The sequence below is a fragment of the Rhinopithecus roxellana genome, chromosome 13 (assembly GCF_007565055.1).
Source record: "Rhinopithecus roxellana isolate Shanxi Qingling chromosome 13, ASM756505v1, whole genome shotgun sequence".
Classification (NCBI taxonomy): Eukaryota; Metazoa; Chordata; class Mammalia; order Primates; family Cercopithecidae; genus Rhinopithecus; species Rhinopithecus roxellana.
The window spans coordinates 21,517,588-21,537,922 of record NC_044561.1 but is presented as its reverse complement, the minus strand read 5'-3'; the positions used below and the strand labels follow the sequence as shown (position 1 = coordinate 21,537,922).

At 47.7% G+C, this 20,335-nt stretch overlaps 1 protein-coding gene across 1 annotated transcript in view; it reads left to right on the top strand.

Moving 5' to 3' along the window:
* ZNRF3 (zinc and ring finger 3) overlaps positions 1-20,335 on the top strand; it is a 177,994-nt gene that overhangs the window by 146,127 nt on the left and 11,532 nt on the right. The window contains exons 3-5 of the mRNA XM_030915365.1: positions 16,453-16,527; positions 17,251-17,382; positions 18,731-18,841. Of these exons, the coding sequence (XP_030771225.1) occupies positions 16,453-16,527; positions 17,251-17,382; positions 18,731-18,841 (318 nt within the window). The remainder of the gene's footprint in view (positions 1-16,452; positions 16,528-17,250; positions 17,383-18,730; positions 18,842-20,335) is intronic.

Sequence of the window (20,335 nt, the reverse complement as noted above, 5' to 3'; positions counted from 1 at the left end):
GACTCATGCCACGGCATCATTTCTTGGCCTAAACTGGGACGTCCAGGCATGTATATGAAGTGTAGCATGGTCATGTCAACTTCCAGAAGCCTTCAGGAGATAGTTTCAATGTCATCCCCATTGTGCAGATGAAATAAAACAGAAAATTCATCACATGCTCACAGTCACAGAGCTCTGTAGGTGAGCTAGAATTTCAGTCTTTCTTCCTGCTCTTCCACTATGGCAGTGCTAAAAACAGCCTGTGTTGGCCAGCCTGGCTTTGGTAGGGTGTCATCAAACTGACTGCACCCAGATAAGAATAGCATGACTGAGGGGGGTCATGTAACTGCCCTTCTCTAGAGAAAGGGATTTGATTCTGTAGCTGTTATAAAATGATTTTGGTTTAAGGTGAAGAGATAGTGAAACTTTTCTTAAACTCTGCTAATACAAAATCACATAAAAGGAGTCAATACCATGGGATACACAGGGGACCATTTTGAAACAACTTAGATCCTTAAGAAGAATAGGCCGGGTGCGGTGGCTCACGCCTGTAATCCCAGCACTTTGGGAGGCTGAGGCGGGCGGATCACAAGGTCAGGAGATCGAGACCACGGTGAAACCCCGTCTCTACTAAACATACCAAAAAATTAGCCAGGCGCTGTGGCGGGCGCCTGTAGTCCCAGCTAGTCTGGATGCTGAGGCAGGAGAATGGCGTGAACCCGGGAGGCGGAGCTTCCAGTGAGCCGAGATCGCGCCACTGCACTCCAGCCTGGGCGACAGAGCGAGACTCCATCTCAAAATAAATAAATAAATAAATAAATAAAAGATGAAAGTTACAGTGTTTGTGAGCTTGCATTGACTACAATGGCAGTGAATATAACCCCTTTGGATGAAATAGTCTTTGACTAAATAGACCTGAGTTTTTTTGTTTTGTTTTGTTTTGTTTTGTTTTTGTTTTTTTTTTTGAGACGGAGTCTTGCTCTGTCGCCCGGGCTGGAGTGCAGTGGCCGGATCTCAGCTCACTGCAAGCTCCGCCTCCCAGGTTTATGCCATTCTCCTGCCTCAGCCTCCGGAGTAGCTGGGACTACAGATGCCCGCCACCTCGCCCGGCTATTTTTTTGTATTTTTAGTAGAGACGGGGTTTCACCGTGTTAGCCAGGATGGTCTCGATCTCCTGACCTCGTGATCCGCCCGTCTCGGCCTCCCAAAGTGCTGGGATTACAGGCTTGAGCCATCGCGCCCGGCCAATAGACCTGAGTTTTTAAGCAGGTAACCCTGTACAAAAGTAAGGAAATGTTCCACCCTGCCACCTCCCAGGGAGGGCCAGATGTGATGCGATGAGTGTGATAGGCAGCAAGGGGAGAAAAAAATGCCTCCTTATGTTGACTACATGAGCTGCATGACATTTGTAAAAGGAAATTTCAAGAGGAGGGAGACCAGGTGGGTTAGGATAAGAGGTATCTGGAATTTCCTTGTGTTACCAGGAAATATAATACGTACATAAGCTATTAATGGAATGTTTGGAGGTTCAGCATTCATGTTGATATATGTGCACGTATCTCCATTACACCTGATTTTAGATCCCCCTGGGACAATGTGAGTATTTCTCTGGCCTGGGATTATGGAGAGAGGCTTAGGTCAAATGTCAGCTCTCCACTTTGTGGCTGAGTATCCATGGGTAAGTTATATAACCTTTGAGCCTCCGGCTGTAAAATGGGGATCAACACTACCTCCTTTGCGGAGTTGCTCTGCAGATTCAGTACCATTTGAAAGCACTTGGTGCCTTGCCTGGCACATTAATAGGTACTTTCCTTACTTTCCCTCTTGGAGTCTCAGTACTGCTCTGTGACCAAGCAGGGGGAACCGTGTTTTAAGGCCCCTCTTTTAAACCTTCTGGCCACAGGGCGAGGAGTCCAAGGGGAAGCCCCCATCCAAACCATTCCCAGCATCCCTAAACTCCCCTAAGATGACTTTGTGTTGGCTTCCAGCCCTTACAGACCTCTCTTCTAGGACCATCCTCCTGGAGGCACAGTGCACTGGTAGCATGCCCCACTTCCCAAGGATGTAGACACACCTTGGCCTCCAAGCCTGGGGTGTTCACCTGCCTGTGTACAACCCCCTCAAAGTGCAGGGTGGACCGGGGGTCAGCTGTCTCCACATTGACATGCTCTGGCAAGGAGATCCAAGGAGTTAGAAAGCTCACCTGGAACCTATGTTTCAAGTTCTTATGAAGGTACATATGTCAAGATAGAAGAGTAAGATCTATTTTATTTACTAGTTTGTAAGCCCTTGTCCCCTGTCCCACAAATGTTAGAAGCAAGCCTGCTTCTAGCTTGCAAAAATGCTTTCATCTGAATTACTTTCCTCTTCATAAAAATAAGAAAATAGTGTAATCAAAATAATTTTCTGCCTTCTCAATAAGTTTACCACCTGATTCAGCAATTTTCTAACACCTTCCTTTGCCTTATTGTAAGTATTCCCAGAGCGTGCTGGTTAGATGACCTCTGGGTCTACACCAGTCCAACTGAATCAGGAGAGGAGCTCCAGAATGTGCATTGGACAGTCATGCCAGAGGCCGTGTGCGATTTTAGGTTAGATCAGTGGTTCTCTACACTACCTGAATTTTAAAATAACTGCGAAACTTCTAAAAAAATATTGCTGCTGGGGTTTTATCCACATAGATCAAATCATCTCTAGGGGTAGGTCCTGGGCACGAGTTTTGTTTTGTTTTGTTTTGTTTTAATCTCCCCAGTTGCCTCCTCAGTGAGCGAAGGTTGAGAAGCACAGCTGCGCCTGTGAGGAACTCAGCCTTCAGAAAGAGCCTGCGCGCCGCCTCTCATCCTCCAGAGAGGCTGTAGGGTGTCCAGACTTTGCAGGCACTGTTGTTCCTCGTTAAGCCTGGTGCTGCCACCTAATTAACACTTGTTTATATTAATTAGTTGCCATATGCATTGAAGGGGGGTGGTCCTTTTTGAAGTTCCTAGTTGCTGACTATATAAGATTTGGCCTGAAGTGGGACTTCTGGAAACTCAACCAAGATAACGGCTTCCAGGTTCTTCCAAAAGCTTATCTTCCAGGCATGGACAGGTAATGAAACAACCCCACTGCAGTTTTTTCCGTAACATCTTTCACCCCACAGTATCGATGGAACAGAACAGTATCGATGGAACAGGAGGGTGTGCACAGGCTTTCCTGGGTTTTTGGTGCTCCTTGTCAGGTGTTAAAACAAAGAGGATCATTGTGTTTCTTGGAACTGGTCTAAACGTCTATGTTTAAGATTAAGATCTAGGGAAATGCATTTCTGTTTGACACCCACTAGTTTCTGATTGTGAAAAGGGTACCAACCTGTGCAATGGCGCCGCGACCCGGCCACGGACTCCAGCCTCTTCAGTCGGGTACCTTTAATTAGGAGAAATTAAGTGGGGCTGCTACATATTTTGAGAATAAGTAACACTATTTAAACTTAGGCAGCCTTAACCACTAACTTAACCGCTGAATTCTCGCTGCTACATGTCTCCTAAATAGATCAGCATAATCTTAACTAGGACTTAAAATGCATCATCTTCGTTCCGGAACTCAGAACCTGCAGCCGACGGGAGCCTTTGGAGGCTTAATGACCTTAATTATGGCGAGAAATATCTTCTCCCGGTGGGGAGGGACGCGGCCGGTGGCGAGGAGGGCACTTTCCCGGGTCGGAGAAGGCCGGTTGGCAGCCCGCCCCGAAAGTCCCGGCCCGCTGGATTGGGGGTTCGGGGGTGGGGGGAAACATAGAGAAGCAGGGCTGGTGGAGGGGAGGAGGGGCCCTGCGGGGCGGTGCAGGAGGGGTGGGAGTGGGGAAGAGGAGGGCTCCTGGCGTGGGGAGGAGCCGTGGGAGGGGGGATGTTGGCCACAGGGCCTCGGAGTTCTGAGCTGTGTTTGTGGCTTCAACGCTTTGATCTCCTGCCAGGGAAACCTGGAAGGTCAGGCCGGGCTGCAGCCAAGCCCTGGAGCGAGGAGCCGGCGGGTGGAGCTGGCAGCACTGCACCACCCACCCTCATCTCCCAACCTCCTAGGCAGTGAAGCCCGCCTGGCCGCCCTGGCCTCTCGCCCCTGCTCCTGCCCCTGCCGCTCTTTACCTTCTGTGTGTTGGTCCCCTGTAGACCGTAGATTAAGGGGCTCCAAGTCTTGAAAGTAAGCTAGCCAAATACCCTGCAAGTTTGGCTTAGTAAAATCATGTATGTTGTATATACTTTAAAAGAAACCAGATTCTTTTTTTAAGCTGTGTGAGTCCCTTTCCTCCACCCTTCTCATCCCCACCCTAGTAGAAATTACCCTAGAGCCGCAGGTCATTTCCCCCTGGTGGTTTGTGAGTGTTAGGGTCTAGTTGGCCTCCCCACTTCTACCACCACCACCCCCCTTCCTGGCACGAGGATTTTCTCACCGGTTACCCATGTGCTCTGGTGTGTGACCTCATTTCCTATGGAATGAAAAGTTTCTGTCGGAAAACAGGGCCCTTGGTGAGGCAGGCCTTGGGAGCCCCCTTGCCCAGCGAGAATGTCCTGTGTCATGCAGTGACTCATGCTTCAGAGAACAGCAACTGACCAGAATGTTCAAGAGCCTGGTGCCTGGGTGGTCACTACTAAGTGAAGAACTCGAGGAGGAGGAAAGGAAAAAGTGAGGAGTGAGGATTTAAAATCCACTTAGTGGCCTCCAGAGGGAGGGGCATAACAGAACTCAAAGAGCCTGGGCTATCTGGACTGGGGTAGGACCCGCCAAGAGGGACCTCTGGGCGTCAGGCGTGGCCAGTCCCTAGGACCGGCTGGGTGTTCTCCATCGTGTTAACCGCCCTTTCCCCCTCCCTGACCTACAGGAGCAGGCCTGGTGGCGGCAACAGAAACAGGGCTGGTTCCTGCCGCCCTGCATTTCAGCAGTGACGCGTTCCAGGCTCTGGCTTTAGATGGCTGTATCTCTCAAGCCTTCAAACCTATGCTTAGGTCTCTTGTTACCCCAAATTAGGGCACCATTGAGTTGGGGATTTTGAAGCTGTGGTAGAATTTGCCACCAGTTCACTCAGAGAGCCAAGGCAACAGCTTCGCACCAGGTGGAGAAAGCAGCCAAACCTGTACTTTCCTGGGGTTGGGCCCCTGTGTGGTGTGGCCATATTTCTCTACAGGTTCAGGATGAACTCCATCAGTCTTTTAGGCTGAAGGAAAGTCAAGGCCCCCTAGTGATAATGGGAGGATGCTGTAAAAATTCACATGCAGCCTGTTCTTGTGGACATGGCCAAGGGTAGTCATCTGGCCAGCTTTCTTTCTTTTTTTTTTTTTTTTTTTTTGAGACGGAGTCTCGCTCTGTCGCCCAGGCTGGAGTGCAGTGGCCGGATCTCAGCTCACTACAAGCTCCGCCTCCCGGGTTTCACGCCATTCTCCTGCCTCAGCCTCCCGAGTAGCTGGGACTACAGGCGCCGCCACCACGCCCGGCTAGTTTTTTGTATTTTTTTAGTAGAGACGGGGTTTCACGGTGTTAGCCAGGATGGTCTCGATCTCCTGACCTCATGATCCGCCCGTCTCGGCCTCCCAAAGTGCTGGGATTACAGGCGTGAGCCACCGCGCCCGGCCCCAGCTTTCTTTTGGTAAAGGTACTAAGGGAGGCTCCCATTCCTGCAGAATGGAAGAAACAAACACTGCAAGTGGCTGGGCTTGTTTTCAGAGAGCTTCGATATCCAGAGATGAGCACCCAGGGGCTGGGGCCTGATACAGATCCGCAACAAGGCCAAGCCACTTTTAGTGCCTGGGGTCAAGGTTGACCAGAGGAGACACGATGCCTGCATTCGAACTGACAACCAGTAAAAAGGCTGTCAGGAAATGCAACAGCAAAAGATGGCACCAGTAATAAGAAACCGAATCCTGAGAATCTAAAGGACAAAGAATATTATGTTCCAAGAAGATTTGTTAGAGAACAGACCTTTCTCAAAAGTCAAAGGGAGGAGACAGGTGGCCTAGAGTGAGCTGCAGTTAGTGCTTTCAGTTGCAGGGCCATGGTGTTTGATGCTAACCCCTAGGGCAAAAACTGATCTTTTAGGTTAATCAACAAACATTTCTTGGCCATTTACCCTGTGCCAGGCCTTTTGCCAGGTTCTGGGAATTCAGCAGGAAAGAAGTCTGACACACTGGCTGCCCTTTAGTGAAGGAGGCATTTTAAGTAAACAATGACAGTGTGACGCCATAAGTGCCACAGTGGCAGAGCACAGCGTAAGACCACTGGGCACCGCAGCCTGAGAGAATAATACCTGAGCAGAAAGAGAGAAGCAGTAAAGATGAACCCTCTGTGTGAAGGGGGTAATGTGCTCCTCATGGTTGGTTTCCTGTTACCCTAAATGAGGCCACCATTGAGTTTGGGATTTTGAAGAGAACTAAAAGAAGCTCAGTCTAGGCTGGATGTGGTGGCTCAGGCCTGTAATCCCAGCACTTTGGAAGGCCAAGGAGGGTGGATCACCTGAGGCCAGGAGTTCGAGACCAGCCTGGCCAAACATGGTGAAACCCTGTCTCTACTTAGAAAAGAAAAAATTAGCCAGGCACGATGGTGCACACCTGTAATCCCAACTACCCGGCAGGCTGAGGCAGGAGAATCACTTGAACCCAGGAGGTGGAGGCTGTAGTGAGCTAAGATCATGCCACTGGACTCCAGCATCGGGCAACAGAGTGAGACTCCATCTCAAAAAAAAAAAAAAAAAAAAAGCTCAATCTAGTTCAACTTAGGAGTTTGAGTGGTGTGTTCAGAAATAATAAGCAGGAGGAGGTCACATCTTGCTCTAAGAGCAGCACAGTCATTGGAGAAGGGTGGTGCAGGTCAGATCCATGATTGAGAATGGTCCCTCTGCTACTGCATGGAGACCGTGTTGGGGAGGGGGCAGGGGCGTGCAAGGTGGGCTGGGCTCAGGAGCCCCCAGAGGAGAATGTTGTTGAGACTCATGTGAGAAATCTGGTGTCCTGGCCAGGGTGGCAGCAGTGGGGATGAATAAACGATGGAGAATCAGCAAAATTTGGTAAGCCATTGGGCATAGGTGAAAAGGCAAAGGGCTGCAGTTTTGACTCGGCCCCATGGGTGAAGGAATGGGGGAGATGGGGTACCTCCTTGAGGAGGGAACCCAGTTTGTAGGGAAGTAAGGATTATATGAAGAGCAGGCCCATGTCAAGACCCAAGGAGCAGAGTCCTAAAGCCTGCCCCATGGAGTTGCTACAAACAGGCTTTGTGTCTAAAAAAGTTTGGGATGCTGGGTAAAATAGGAGCCTCTCGCATATTAATGATGTATATGTCAGGGATAGCTCTGGAATATGCAGCATTTCTCAAAGGACACTGACCAGGAAAATCATTCCCTTAGATGCACTTTGGGAAAGGCTACTATAGAGATATGAGGCAAGTGAAGCCATGTTCTTAATTTCTTACCCATTTGCCCTTGGAACTAAATGTACATGCTCTTCCTTAGGACTCTCCTGGCCTCTTCAGAGAGGGATCTACCAGCACCATGGGCAGGATGTGTGCTTGGTGAGGACAGGAGTCTGTGACCATGCTTGCTGCCTGCTGCTGTATGAGTCCCCAGGGTCTAGGACACATAGTAACCAGTTAATAACTACCGTAGAACAACTAAATTAATATATGGTTAATGCAAATAGAATTTGACTGTGTTAATTTGAGTATCAACCATGCCCAGGGCAGTCTGCTTTGTTAGGCTTTTTTTTTTTTTTTTTTTAAGACACACGGAGTCTTGCTATATTGGCCAGGCTGGTCTCAAACTCCTGGCCTCAAGTGATCCTCCCACCTCAGCCTCCCAAAGTGTTGGGATTACAGGCGTGAGCCACCACGCCTAGCCATGTTAGGCTTTATGGGGCATACCAGTGTGGTCAGTAAGGTCTACCTCCTGGCTCCTGGGAGTTCCTGTTAATCTCCAAGGGTATGCCTGGCACCCAAGCAAGGCCTTTATGTATAGGACATCGACACCCTTTGACTCAGCAGGACCACTCATGGCTATTTTAAGGATCGTTGCCTCCAGAATATGAGTACAAGGATATGAATACAACACTGTTTATAACAGAGAAAATGTAGAAATCTGCTATATGCCTCTCAGGGAGATGGTCATTAAAGGAGCTCTGAGTAACCATACAATGTAATGATATGTGTAGCTGGTAAGAAAAATGAACATTTTCCCATATCAGTGCATATAAATATTGTTGAGTAAATTGTTGAGTTAAGGGGGGAATAGAGTACAGAACAGTGTATGTCCAATATGTCCAATGTATTTATTTTTAACAAAATTTTTTTTTTTTTTTTTTTTTTGAGACGGAGTCTTGCTCTGTTGCCCAGGCTGGAGTGCAGTGGCCGGATCTCGGCTCACTGCAAGCTCCGCCTCCCGGGCTCCCGCCATTCTCCTGCCTCAGCCTGCCGAGTAGCTGGGACTACAGGCGCCGCCACCTTGCCCGGCTAGTGTTTTTGTTTTTTTTTTTAGTAGAGACGGGGTTTCACCGGGTTAGTCAGGATGGTCTCGATCTCCTGACCTCGTGATCCGCCTGTCTCGGCCCCCCGAAGTGCTGGGATTACAGGCTTGAGCCACCGCGCCCGGCCTATTTTTAACAAAATTTTTAACAGCCGGGGTCTATGTTGCCCAGGCTGGCCTCAAGCTCCTGGGCTCAAGTGAATCCTCCCTCCTCAGCCTCCCAAATAGTTGGGTTATAGGTACTCATCCAGCATATTTTTAACTACATTTTGGTGTGTGTGTGTCTGTAACACATATGCATTTTATTCTTGCCAATATATGGGTTTAAAAAACATTGGAGCCGGGCGCGGTGGCTCAAGCCTGTAATCCCAGCATTTTGGGAGGCCGAGACGGGCGGATCATGAGGTCAGGAGATCGAGACCATCCTGGCTAACACGGTGAAACCCCCCTCTCTACTAAAAAATACAAAAAACTAGCCGGGCGAGGTGGCGGGCGCCTGTAGTCCCAGCTACTCGGGAGGCTGAGGCAGGAGAATGGTGTGAACCTGGGAGGCAGAGCTTGCAGTGAGCGGAGATCCCGCCACTGCACTCCAGCCTGGGCGACAGAGCGAGACTCCGTCTAAAAAAAAAAACCAAAACATTGGAGGATATAAACCACACCATTATATTAAAATGCTGGGATATAGGGAGTAACAGATGAGTTACTTTTTGCTTTCAATAGCTGAGTTATTTTAAATTGTTCATCTCATACACATATTACCCTTATAAATAGCAAAAACTCTAAAGATGATCGTATTTTCAGGGAAAATGTATTACAGAAGTAGTAAACAACAGAAGAGAAACCCTAAGATATTAGAGCTCAGAGAGAGGTATCTTACCTGTCCTTTGGCTGAGGAGAAGCACCATTGGTTTTATGGAAAAGGTTGCACAGGAATTTGACCTTGAAGGATTAGTAATATTCGTATTAATATGATCAGCTCATTATAGTTCACTCTAAAGTGTCTGTCTGCATGTGAAGTATCATCTAGAGAGTTACCCTCAAACTGACTTCTTTCTCCCTTCCACCCAGCTCATCAACAGGCCACCTAACCCAGAAATTAAATCTGTTGACAAATTTGCCTGTATTGTCTGTGCCAATCTAGCTATCTTGTCATTTATGCAGGTAAATAAGAGTTGGGTGGGTATATAAGGAGGGACATTAAAATTTGATATGGATTTTATTGAGATTATTCATAATCTTTATATTCTTTGGCACAGGGCCTATGTCCTCTGAAAACTAGGAATGGAAACCAATATTGATTCAATGTAGTATTAATTATAATTTTAAAAACTGGAACAACCCAAATATCAGAAATACATGTGTAGCATATAAGAAAAAAATATCACAGCCATTTAAAATATTTACAAAGAATTTTTAATAACTTAGAAGCTTATGATAAAGAAGCCAGAAGGCAAAATTGTATTCAGTAGAGGCAAAAAAGTCTGTTTGGGGCTCCCGTATGTCTGCAACTTCCTGTAAGAGGTTGAAGATATATCTTCATATTAGCGCTAACAGTCCAACTTCCTTGGTTCTCTTACGGTCAGGAATGCGAGACAAATGAGATTTTTAGTCATCTTTTGGGTTATTTTCTATTAAAACTGTATTCTGTCAAAGTTTTCCTGCAATAAATGGTAGGCACTAGGGATACCACATCCAAGAGCTTGACAGAGGAACAGGTAAACAGGTGAAAGTGGAATCCGTGTCCCAAAGACTCCAGGGAATAGGTATGGGGGTAGGTCCAAGCCCCATACCAAGTCTGGGTATAACTACACACACTGGGGAGAATGCCACATCCATTCCTGAGTGGAATTCCTGGTAAGTGGCGGGCTCTAGGCTTCACGTTTTGCCACCCACAAAGTGGTGATGGGACAATTCTCATCATAATTGGTACATTTGCACTGGGACATTCTAGACTCAATCTTACTAATAAAAGCACTTCCTTATGAGAAAACCACATCACAGTCAGAGTCAGGGAGCACTTTCTTTTTACCAGTAATAACCTGAGTATGGTACCAGGCAGGCTTGCTTTCATTTATAATAAACATTTATTGAATAACCATAGGAGTGGTAAGTGCCAACCGCAGTACAGCCCTGTCTTCTAGAGGCTGGAATTTTGTACTTTGCAAATGTATTTTAAGGGTGCAAGCGTTTGCTCTTTTGCTACTTGTCTCAATGACTACAGACATTGTCTAGTCTCAGGTCCAGCAGCCCTGGGAAGGTAAATAAAGGACCATGGCAACTTTATATTCAGCACTGTGCTCTGGGTTTCCAGTCACTTGCTGGCTGGTGCCAACCTGCCCAGGCCTGAGCAAGGATGGAAGTAGCAAACGTGATGAAGAATGTGAAGATACCCTTGTGGGTGAGGAAGAAGGAAGGGCACACAGAGGGCAGCAAGACAAGGCCTTTGGCTGCTTCTGGGAGGCCTTGCCAAAACTTCCCACCTGTGTTCTGCGGTCACACCTTTCTCTTAATCTTGCACTCCAGGCTGTGCACGGTTTAGGGATAACGGCCCTCTCCAGCTACAGCCCAGTTTACCAGTGACTTTCATCCAACCATATCCACCAGGCTGCATCCCATCCTTTCTTTGAAAGGGCCCCAGCTTCAGAGTTTTGCACGTTAAGTATGTGACTTAAAGATCCTAAAGATAGGATTTCTGGTGGTCATAAGACTGTGAACTCCTAACTAGGGTCTAGGTTTGTTTTGAAATAATATTCTGGTCTACACTTGAGTAAGTAAAATGGTGAATGATCTATGAGAGTGATTGGTTCAAGGAATATGCCTCATCAATTTTTAAACTGAAAATATGGGCAAGGGGCAGAGAATGACCAAGTAGTGTTCTGTTTTTTTTTTTTTAAGACAGGGTCTTGCCCTGTTGCCCAGGCTGGAGTGCAGTGACACAATCATGGCTCACTACACCTTCAACCTCCTGGGCTCAAGCAGTCCACCTCAGCCTCCTGAGTAGCTGGGACTACAGGTGAACGCCACCATGCCTGGCTAGTTTTTAACTTTTTTGTGGAGACGGTCTTGCTATATTGCCCAGGCTAGTCTTGAACTCCTGGCTTCAAGCAATCCTCCTGCCTCAGCCTCCAAAAGTGCTGAGATTACAGGCATGAGCCACTGCACCTGGCCTGTATTTTTTTAAATTTCCTTTCCGAACAGTATAATAAAGGTGTCTTGGCCGGGCGTGGTGGCTCAAGCCTGTAATCCCAGCACTTTGGGAGGCCGAGACGGGCGGATCACGAGGTCAGGAGATCGAGACCATCCTGGCTAACATGGTGACACCCCGTCTCTACTAAAAATACAAAAAATTAGCCGGGCGAGGTGGCGGGCGCCTGTAGCCCCAGCTACTCGGGAGGCTGAGGCAGGAGAATGGCGTGAACCCGGGAGGCGGAGCTTGCAGTGAGCTGAGATCCGGCCACTGCACTCCAGCCTGGGCGACAGAGCGAGACTCCGTCTCAAAAAATAAAAATAAAAATAAAAATAAAAAAAAAATAAAGGTGTCTTCGTCTCAATATGGGTTATTCGTAGCCTATTTTAAATCCTAAGCTGGCTTCTGACAGGCAAATTCCCAATAGGGTCTTAGCTTGGCTTCTCTCCTGTCCAGTCCTGGTATGTGCAGGAAGTACAAACTTATTTTAATAGTTGTTTACATTAAATGTAATTTTAAAAGTAGATCACCTGTGTGAATGAAGCATTTTCTCAAACAAGATATGTGTCCTTAGATCCCATATATTAGCCTGGTTGTATTGGAAGTCAAGCTGTAAATAGAATTTAAGCACCATATATATAGAGAGAGAAAGAGACAGGTTCAAAACCCTGGGCTCAAGTGATACTCCCGCCTCAGCCTCCCGAGTAGCTGGGATTACAGACCCGTGCAACTGCAACCAGCTGCCTTATTATTGACCTGCCCTCTTCGCTGTAAAAACCAGGAAACATCACCATGTCTGAGATTTTGTGAAAAACGTATTTTATGTCTCTCAAATGGATCATGCTTCATCCGGAACCTCTGAGTCCTTGAGACCTCCACATTCTGGGCGGAGCAGGGAAGCCTGAACTTTAAGAAGGCCATGTGGCTAAATGACTTCCCTGAGGCATGTCTCTCCTGGGAAGGCATTCCCTACCCCAGATCCTGCAGCCTTTCATCCCGAGGCCATTAGACTCTCCAGGTGCACCCGCATCAAAGTGCAGGTACCGCACCTCGCTCCTCATCTGGACTTATCTGAATTGCACATTCCCCGAGGGTGCTGTTTGATGTGCTTGATGGTGGAATGAAAGCCAAATAAAGGAATGAGAGGGCCTGTTTATTTCCTCATTTTTAGTGCTTTTCCTCAGGGCCCTTCTATGTCTGGAGAAGGAATTTATGAAAAAGCCTGGGATACCACCTAAGCGGAAAACACCAGCATCTACTTACAATTATATTAACTCTGGCATCCATGAGCTGTTGGCCTCAAGCAAAGTAGTCTGTGTCCCTAAAGAACTCTATGGGCCGGGCGCGGTGGCTCAAGCCTGTAATCCCAGCACTTTGGGAGGCCGAGACGGGCGGATCATGAGGTCAGGAGATCGAGACCATCCTGGCGAACATGGTGAAACCTCGTCTCTACTAAAAAATACAAAAAAAAAAACTAGCCGAGCGAGGTGGCGGGCGCCTGTAGCCCCAGCTACTCGGGAGGCTGAGGCGGGAGAATGGCCTAAACCCGGGAGGCGGAGCTTGCAGTGAGCTGAGATCCGGCCACTGCACTCCAGCCTGGGCGACAGAGCGAGACTCCGTATCAAAAAAAAAAAAAAAAAAAAAAGAACTCTATGGATAGCCAGCATGGTTGTCCATGGCTCATGCCTGTAATCTCAGCACTTTCGGAGGCCAGAATGGGAGGATCACTTGAGCCCAGGAGCTCAAGACCAACCTGGGCAACATAGTGAGACCTTGTCTCTACAAAAAAAAATAATTAGCCTGGCATGGTAGCATGCACCTGCAATCCCAGCTACTCAGGAGGCTGAGGCAGGAGGATCATTCCAACCCAGGAGTTTCAGGCAGCAGTGAGCTGTGATTGCACCACTCCAGCCCAGGTCACAGAGTGAAAGCCCATCTCTGATAGATAGAAAGACAGATAGCTCTGTGGTGGAGGAAAGTGACGCCACCCTGGCCTCACACTTTCTCAGCTGTGTCATCAGCTGTGTCATCAGCATCCTCTCTTCCTGGAGGAGGGTGACAGGGCCAGTGCAGTTCTGAGTTGCTCTGATAGCCCACTGCTTCTCAGTTGAGTGGCCAAGGCTGGGAATTTAGAAAGGACCCTAGTCATAATAACATAGGTGGCCTCCCCCCACCCACCCCCCCTTTTTTTTGAGACAGAGTCTCACTCACTCTCGCCCAGGCTGGAGTGCCGTGGCATGATCTCGGCTTACTGCAACCTCCGCCTCCCAGGCTCAAGCGATTCTCCTGCCTCAGCCTCCTGGAGTACAAGCACATGCCACCACATCCAGCTGATTTTTTGCATTTTTAGTAGAGATAGGCTTTCACCATGTTGGCCAGGCTGTTCTGGAACTCCTGACCTCAGGTGACCCACCGGCCTCAGCCTCCCAGAGTGCTGGAATTACAGGCATAAGCCACCGTGCCCAGCCATCCCCCACTGCCTTTTTATTTTTAACAGATGGGGAAACTGAGGCTGAGGCTGAAAGCGATTGAGTGACTTGTCCACTGTTAGCAGCATGCCAGTGGCAGAGGCAGGAATAGCTCCCAGCATTCATTCCTGACTCCTAGCCTAGCAATCTGGTGATGAAACAGGGTGTGGTGAACAATGCATTGAGACTTTCAGTGCATTGAATCTCCATTCAAAAAGAAAGGGTCCCATGCAAGACAAGGACAGATTGTCCAGGGTGCCAGAACTTCTTGAACTGCCAAGGAACTTGCAGTATACTGAAGATTTTACTGAAGTTGTTTTTGGTACTGTTTGGTGCTAAATACAAGGAATTGGTTTGTTGTAAAAGCTATAGGGTGAGACTGCCCTCTAGTGGCCCAGTGGAGCCATTGGTCTAGCTGTGTTCTGGGCAATGTTGCTTTCTCACGCCACGTCAATGTAGTGATTATTCCTATGGAAAGGAATTTCAATTTTATTCTTTCTCAAGCACTGTGGCCAATATTAACTCTATTGATCTGTAAGCACTAGCCATCATTTGCCCATCTTATAGAAGGCTGGTTTTGCCTTCTATACATACACACATTAGAAGTGTCTTACTTCCGGCCGGGCGCGGTGGCTCAAGCCTGTAATCCCAGCACTCTGGGAGGCCGAGATGGGCGGATCACGAGGTCAGGAGATCGAGACCATCCTGGCTAATACGGTGAAACCCCGTCTCTACTAAAAAATACAAAAAACTAGCCGGGCGATGAGGCGGGCGCCTGTAGTCCCAGCTACTCGGGAGGCTGAGACAGGAGAATGGCGTGAACCCAGGAGGCGGAGCTTGCAGTGAGCTGAGATCCGGCCACTGCACTCCAGCCTGGGCAGCAGAGCAAGACTCCGTCTCAAAAAAAAAAAAAAAAAAAAAAGAAGTGTCTTACTTCCCTAACAAGATTCAGGCTCCTAAAAGCCAGGGTATGCATGTATGTATGTATGTATGTATGTATGTATGTATGTATTTCGTGAAGACAGGGTCTTGCTCTGTCACTCAGGCTAGAATGAAGTGGTCCAATCACAACTCAATCTCTACCTCTTGGGCTCAATCAAACCTCCTGCCTCAGCCTCCTGAGTAGCTGAGACTACAGGCATGCCCTGCCACACCCAGCTAATTTTTCTGTTATTTTTTAGATATGGGGTCTTGCTATGTTGCCTAGACTGGTCTCGAACTCCAGCCAGGCTATATCTTAAGTCTTGTTTTTCCACAGCTTCTACCTTGCTGTCACCTTAGCTGGACATGGAATTAGAAGGTTCTTTGGGATGGAAAGGAGTCCTTCCCCCACCTCCCTCAGAAAGAATCCCATCACTTCTCATTTGTTCCTAAAACATTCTAATCTCATCTCTCTGATCAGTAGTTCCCCAAATGGTTGAATCATCTGAATCCCCCAGAAAGCATACACAACTCAGTTTCCTGGGCCTGACTCCAGCCCTGCTCAATCAGTCTCTGTGGTTTGAGCCAGGAAATCTGCTTTACAAACTTCCCAAGTGGCTTTTGATGTTGTAGCCAGGTCTGGCAGCCAACTGCTTCAAAACCCCATTTACAATTATTTTTCACAGCTCCCACCACCAACAGTGTCTCCAGAGTTCTTCAGCTTGTGTCACTTATTAAAATTAACCATTTTGAGACTCATTCAGAAATACTCAACATATTCTTCTAACTGGGTGACACGGGAAGGAAAAAGGAACCACATGAGATGGACCAAAGGCATTTGCTTTGGTTGCCAGTGACTCTGAAACAGGAAATACTGAAATCAGTACCTCTGTACTGACCGGGCAGGTTGTTAATGTATAGGTCGTTTTCAGTATTTGGGCTGGATAGGAAGACAAAAGTTTGTTAAGTAATCAATTATATATTTTCCCCTATTATAAGCCATCTGACCTCACAATTACTATACAAGGTAGGTGAAATTGTCCTCTTTTAAAAAAAAAAGGTTTTTAATTGACAGATAATAATTGTACATATCCGTGGGGTACATAGTGATATTTCAGTACATACAAGGTATAGTGATCAGATCAGGATAATTAGTATAGCCATTATCTCAAACATTTATCACTTCTTTGAATTGGGAATATCCTCCTCCTAGCTATTTGAAACTGTGTATTATTGTTAACTCTAGTTATCGGTCCCCTTCTTTATAGATGGGAAAATTGAGGGTTAGGAAAGTGAGGTAACGTCCCTGATGTCACATAAGTTGGTAACTGTCAGATTCTGCATTTGATTACAGGCCTGAATGCCAAGGCCAGCTTTGGAAAGGTAAGAGGACCAGAGGGCCAACCTGCTCTTTTTTACTCTGGCAGGCCAAGCGAGCGGTACAGCGGGGAGCTACTGCAGTCATCTTTGATGTGTCTGAAAACCCAGAAGCTATTGACCAGGTAAACTCTTCAGGCCATGCCAACACTGCAGCCTCCCTGAGAAAGGCACTTCCTTTAGTGAGCTTGGCTTATCCCGGTTATGTCACCCTCATCTCAGGGCGTTTGCTCTTGTCTTCTGAAGTTAGATGTCCATGTTTGGACATAATCCCCAAGGGAGGTGTACTGGGCGAGGTTAAGAGCCAGGGAATTGGGGCACAGGAGGCATTTTCTCTTTTTTCCCCCCAAGACAGAGTCTTGCTCTGTCGCCAGGCTGGAGTGCACTGGCACGATCTCAGCTCACTGCAATCTCTACCTCCTGGGTTAAAATGATTCTCCTGCCTCAGCCTCCCAAGTATCTGGGATTATAGGCATGCGCCACCGTGCCTGGCTAATTTTTGTATTTTTAGTAGAGATGGGGTTTCACCATGTTGGCCAGGCTGGTCTTGAACTCTTGACCTTGTGATCCATCTGCCTCGGCCTCCCAAAGTGCTGGGATTACAGGCGTGAGCCACTGCGCCGGGCTCATGGGGCATTTTCTAAGACCTTTCTGGCCCTTCTACTTGCCCAGTCCATCCCAAAACAAGCGTTATTCTCAGCCTTGTTGTTTTGGGAACTCCAAGGCTGTAATGTTGGAAGAGCTGGAGGATTCCAGACAGGTATTCAATGTTCCTTCTCTCCAGCCTTTCTTCTACTGCGTCTTAAAGTAAGCATACCTTTTAACCAGAGCCCTGTCTTCTTCCTTAGCTGAACCAGGGCTCGGAAGACCCGCTCAAGAGGCCGGTGGTGTATGTGAAGGGTGCAGATGCCATTAAGCTGATGAACATCGTCAACAAGCAGAAAGTGGCTCGAGCAAGGATCCAGCACCGCCCTCCTCGAGTGAGCCTCCACACCGTTTGGCACAGGCTCAGGGCCTTTTCTGCTACTACCTGTCCCTTTATTTCCCTTGGCCTTTCATTCCTATCTCTCTAAAATGCTGGCAACCCCAGGTTCCTGCAGGCTTAGATCACCTACTGGACTCAAGGCCAGGGAGAAATGCTACTCGTGTTCCTTTATAGCGAATTTGAAAAATCCTGCCAGAAATAGATACCTTTGTGCTAAGATGTCTCTGGCCTCTTCCACCTGGCATTCCCTCTTGGCAATCTCTCATCGTTTTTTTTCCATCCCATCTCCCTCTGAAAGGCAAACTGAGGAGGATTGAAGGGATGGGGCACCCAGCACCTGCCTTCCTGTGTCTTCCTTCTTCCATCTGACTTAGACACTAGAAAAAAGACTTGTATTTCTTTCTTCCTATAGAGTAGATTACCTTATTGAAACTCCCCAAGTTAATTTAAGTCTGGAAAAGTTAGCTTTCAACTGGGATTGAGTTCAATGGCTAATGAATAGCATCTGCATCTCTTAAGTATGTGGAAGAGACACTACTGGCCACTAACTCTTAACCGGCCTCTTCTGCTCAAACCTCAAGCTGAAGAATTCCAGGAACCTTGGGCTGGTGCCCTATATTGGTGTTATTTCCCCCTCACAAATATTGGGACATTCACACTGTAGGATGATTCTTTCCCATGCACAACATAGCCAGATACATGCAGCTTCCACTTTGCAAAGCTCTATTCCCACGGGCCAAATGGAGGTCCCAGATAAGGTGGCTGCGAGGTTTTAGGAGGTAGTGAGGAAAAGGTAAGAACTAAAAGTAGAGGGAGTTTGCTGAACTGACTTGCTGGCTTCTTTTTAAAGGAAAAAAAAAAGCGCTTTGGTAAATATGACTCATTGTAGTGGAAGCTGATATTTGTGGAAGCAGCGTACAATTTTCTGAGTTGTTGTAAACCATTAATTATATGGTTAGTAATCACTGTTCCCTCAAAACATGACACTCACTCTTTTGTCCTATAAATGTGATTATTTGTGTTTATTTGGAAGGGCCTTTCTTACCAGTTACAGCCAACTTTGCAGTATTCCACGGGGAGCCAGGCTTTACCAACAGAGTCCCCTTGGCTCTTGGGGGACCTGCTGAGATCGCCACAGGCATCCCCCTGGGCCACACCGAAGGCACTACTTGGGCCTCGGGAGCACACCATGTACATGTGAGCAGAACCCCAGGAGTTTCCTGCAAATTGAGGGGAAACTCATCCCAGTCACCCCATCTTTATCCTGACCAAGCCAAGATAGCCCATGTGCCGATTACCAGGCTGCAGAGTCTGTGACTCACTGTGTCTGTGTTCCGTTCCAGCAACCCACTGAATACTTTGACATGGGGATTTTCCTGGCTTTCTTCGTCGTGGTCTCCTTGGTCTGCCTCATCCTCCTTGTCAAAATCAAGCTGAAGCAGCGACGCAGTCAGGTAGGGCCTCTGTGTAACCCGTGAGCAGTAACCCCTGTTGCCCTGACACTGGGGAAAACCAGGACTCTTACCACCTTATTTTTTGATGGTGCAACACGGAGCCTCACAGCTGTGGACTCTGAGCTCCGCAGCCTGTTCCCAGTGGCCTAGAAACAGCAAAGATGGAAAAAAAAGTAAGAGCAAACTAGGCCAGGCACCATGGCTCACGCCTGCAATCCCAGCACTTTGGGAGGCCGAGGCAGGCAGATCACTTGAGCTCACGAGTTCAAGACCAGCCTGGTCAACATGGCAAAACCCCATCTCTAGCAAAAATATAAAAATTATCTGGGCATGGTGGCGCGTACCTGTAGTCCTAGCTACTTGGGACACTGAGGTGGGAGGATCACTTGAGCCTGGGGGGCAGAGGTTGCAATGAGCTATGATCGCACCACTGCATTCCAGCCTTAGTAACAGAGTAAGACCCTGTCTCAAAAAAAAAAAAAAAAAAAAAAAGAGAAAAAAAGAGAGAGCAAAACTTACAGCCCAGTGCCTTCTCTGTTCTAAAAGGGCTAGTCCTACAAAGGCTGAGCATTGGGAATATCCTCAGCAGGTGTTTCGAAGGAAGTGTTTATTTTATTTTTTTTATTTATTTGAAACAAGATCTCACTCTATCACCCAGGCTGCAGTGCAGTGGCATGATCTTGGCTTACTGCAACCTCCACCTCCCAGGGTCAAGTGAATCTCGTGCCTCAGCCTCCCGAGTAGCTGGAATTACAGGCACCCGGCTAATTTTTGTATTTTTAGTAGAGATGGGGTTTCACCATGTTGGCCAGGCTGGTCTCAAACTCCTAACCTCAGGTGATCCGCCTGCCTTGGCCTCCCAAAATGCTAGGATTACAGGCATGAGCCACCGCACCTGGCCCAAAGGAAGTGTTTAAATCAATGTTAATAAGTATTATAAACACTCCACAGGTCTAGAATATGTGCTGTGGCAGTCTGAATTTTGAGTGCTTTCTCAGAAGTCTATTCTGGCGTGATTGAGAAGTGTTTGCCTGTCCCAGTGCATCAAGTGGCGCCCTAGAGCCTTGGTCCTCAGATAGGATCTGTGGTCCAGCAGCACCTGGAAGCCTGATAGAAATGCAGGGTCTCAGGCCCCACTTCAGACCACCTACACAGTATACCAGGCTCTCCGGGTGATGCTTGATGAACAGTAGCTGCTATAGCACTGCAGCTGCCATATCACTTTGTGCTTGTAGGAAGGAGAAACTCAGGGGTGGAGGGCGGTGAGAGGATAAGCAGAGATCTGGACCTGCAAATGTATGGCAGGGTCGTGTCTCAGGGGAGAGATGGTGGATCCTAGAAGGCAATCTGTAGAGAAGAGAATCACCAAAGTTCTCATGAACGTTAAGCGACCACTCCCAACAGGATGATGGCTTGTGTTTTTTGAGCACAGCCTATTTGCCAGGTGCTAAGCACTTACACATTGTCTATTTACTGTCACCACCTCTTTCAACA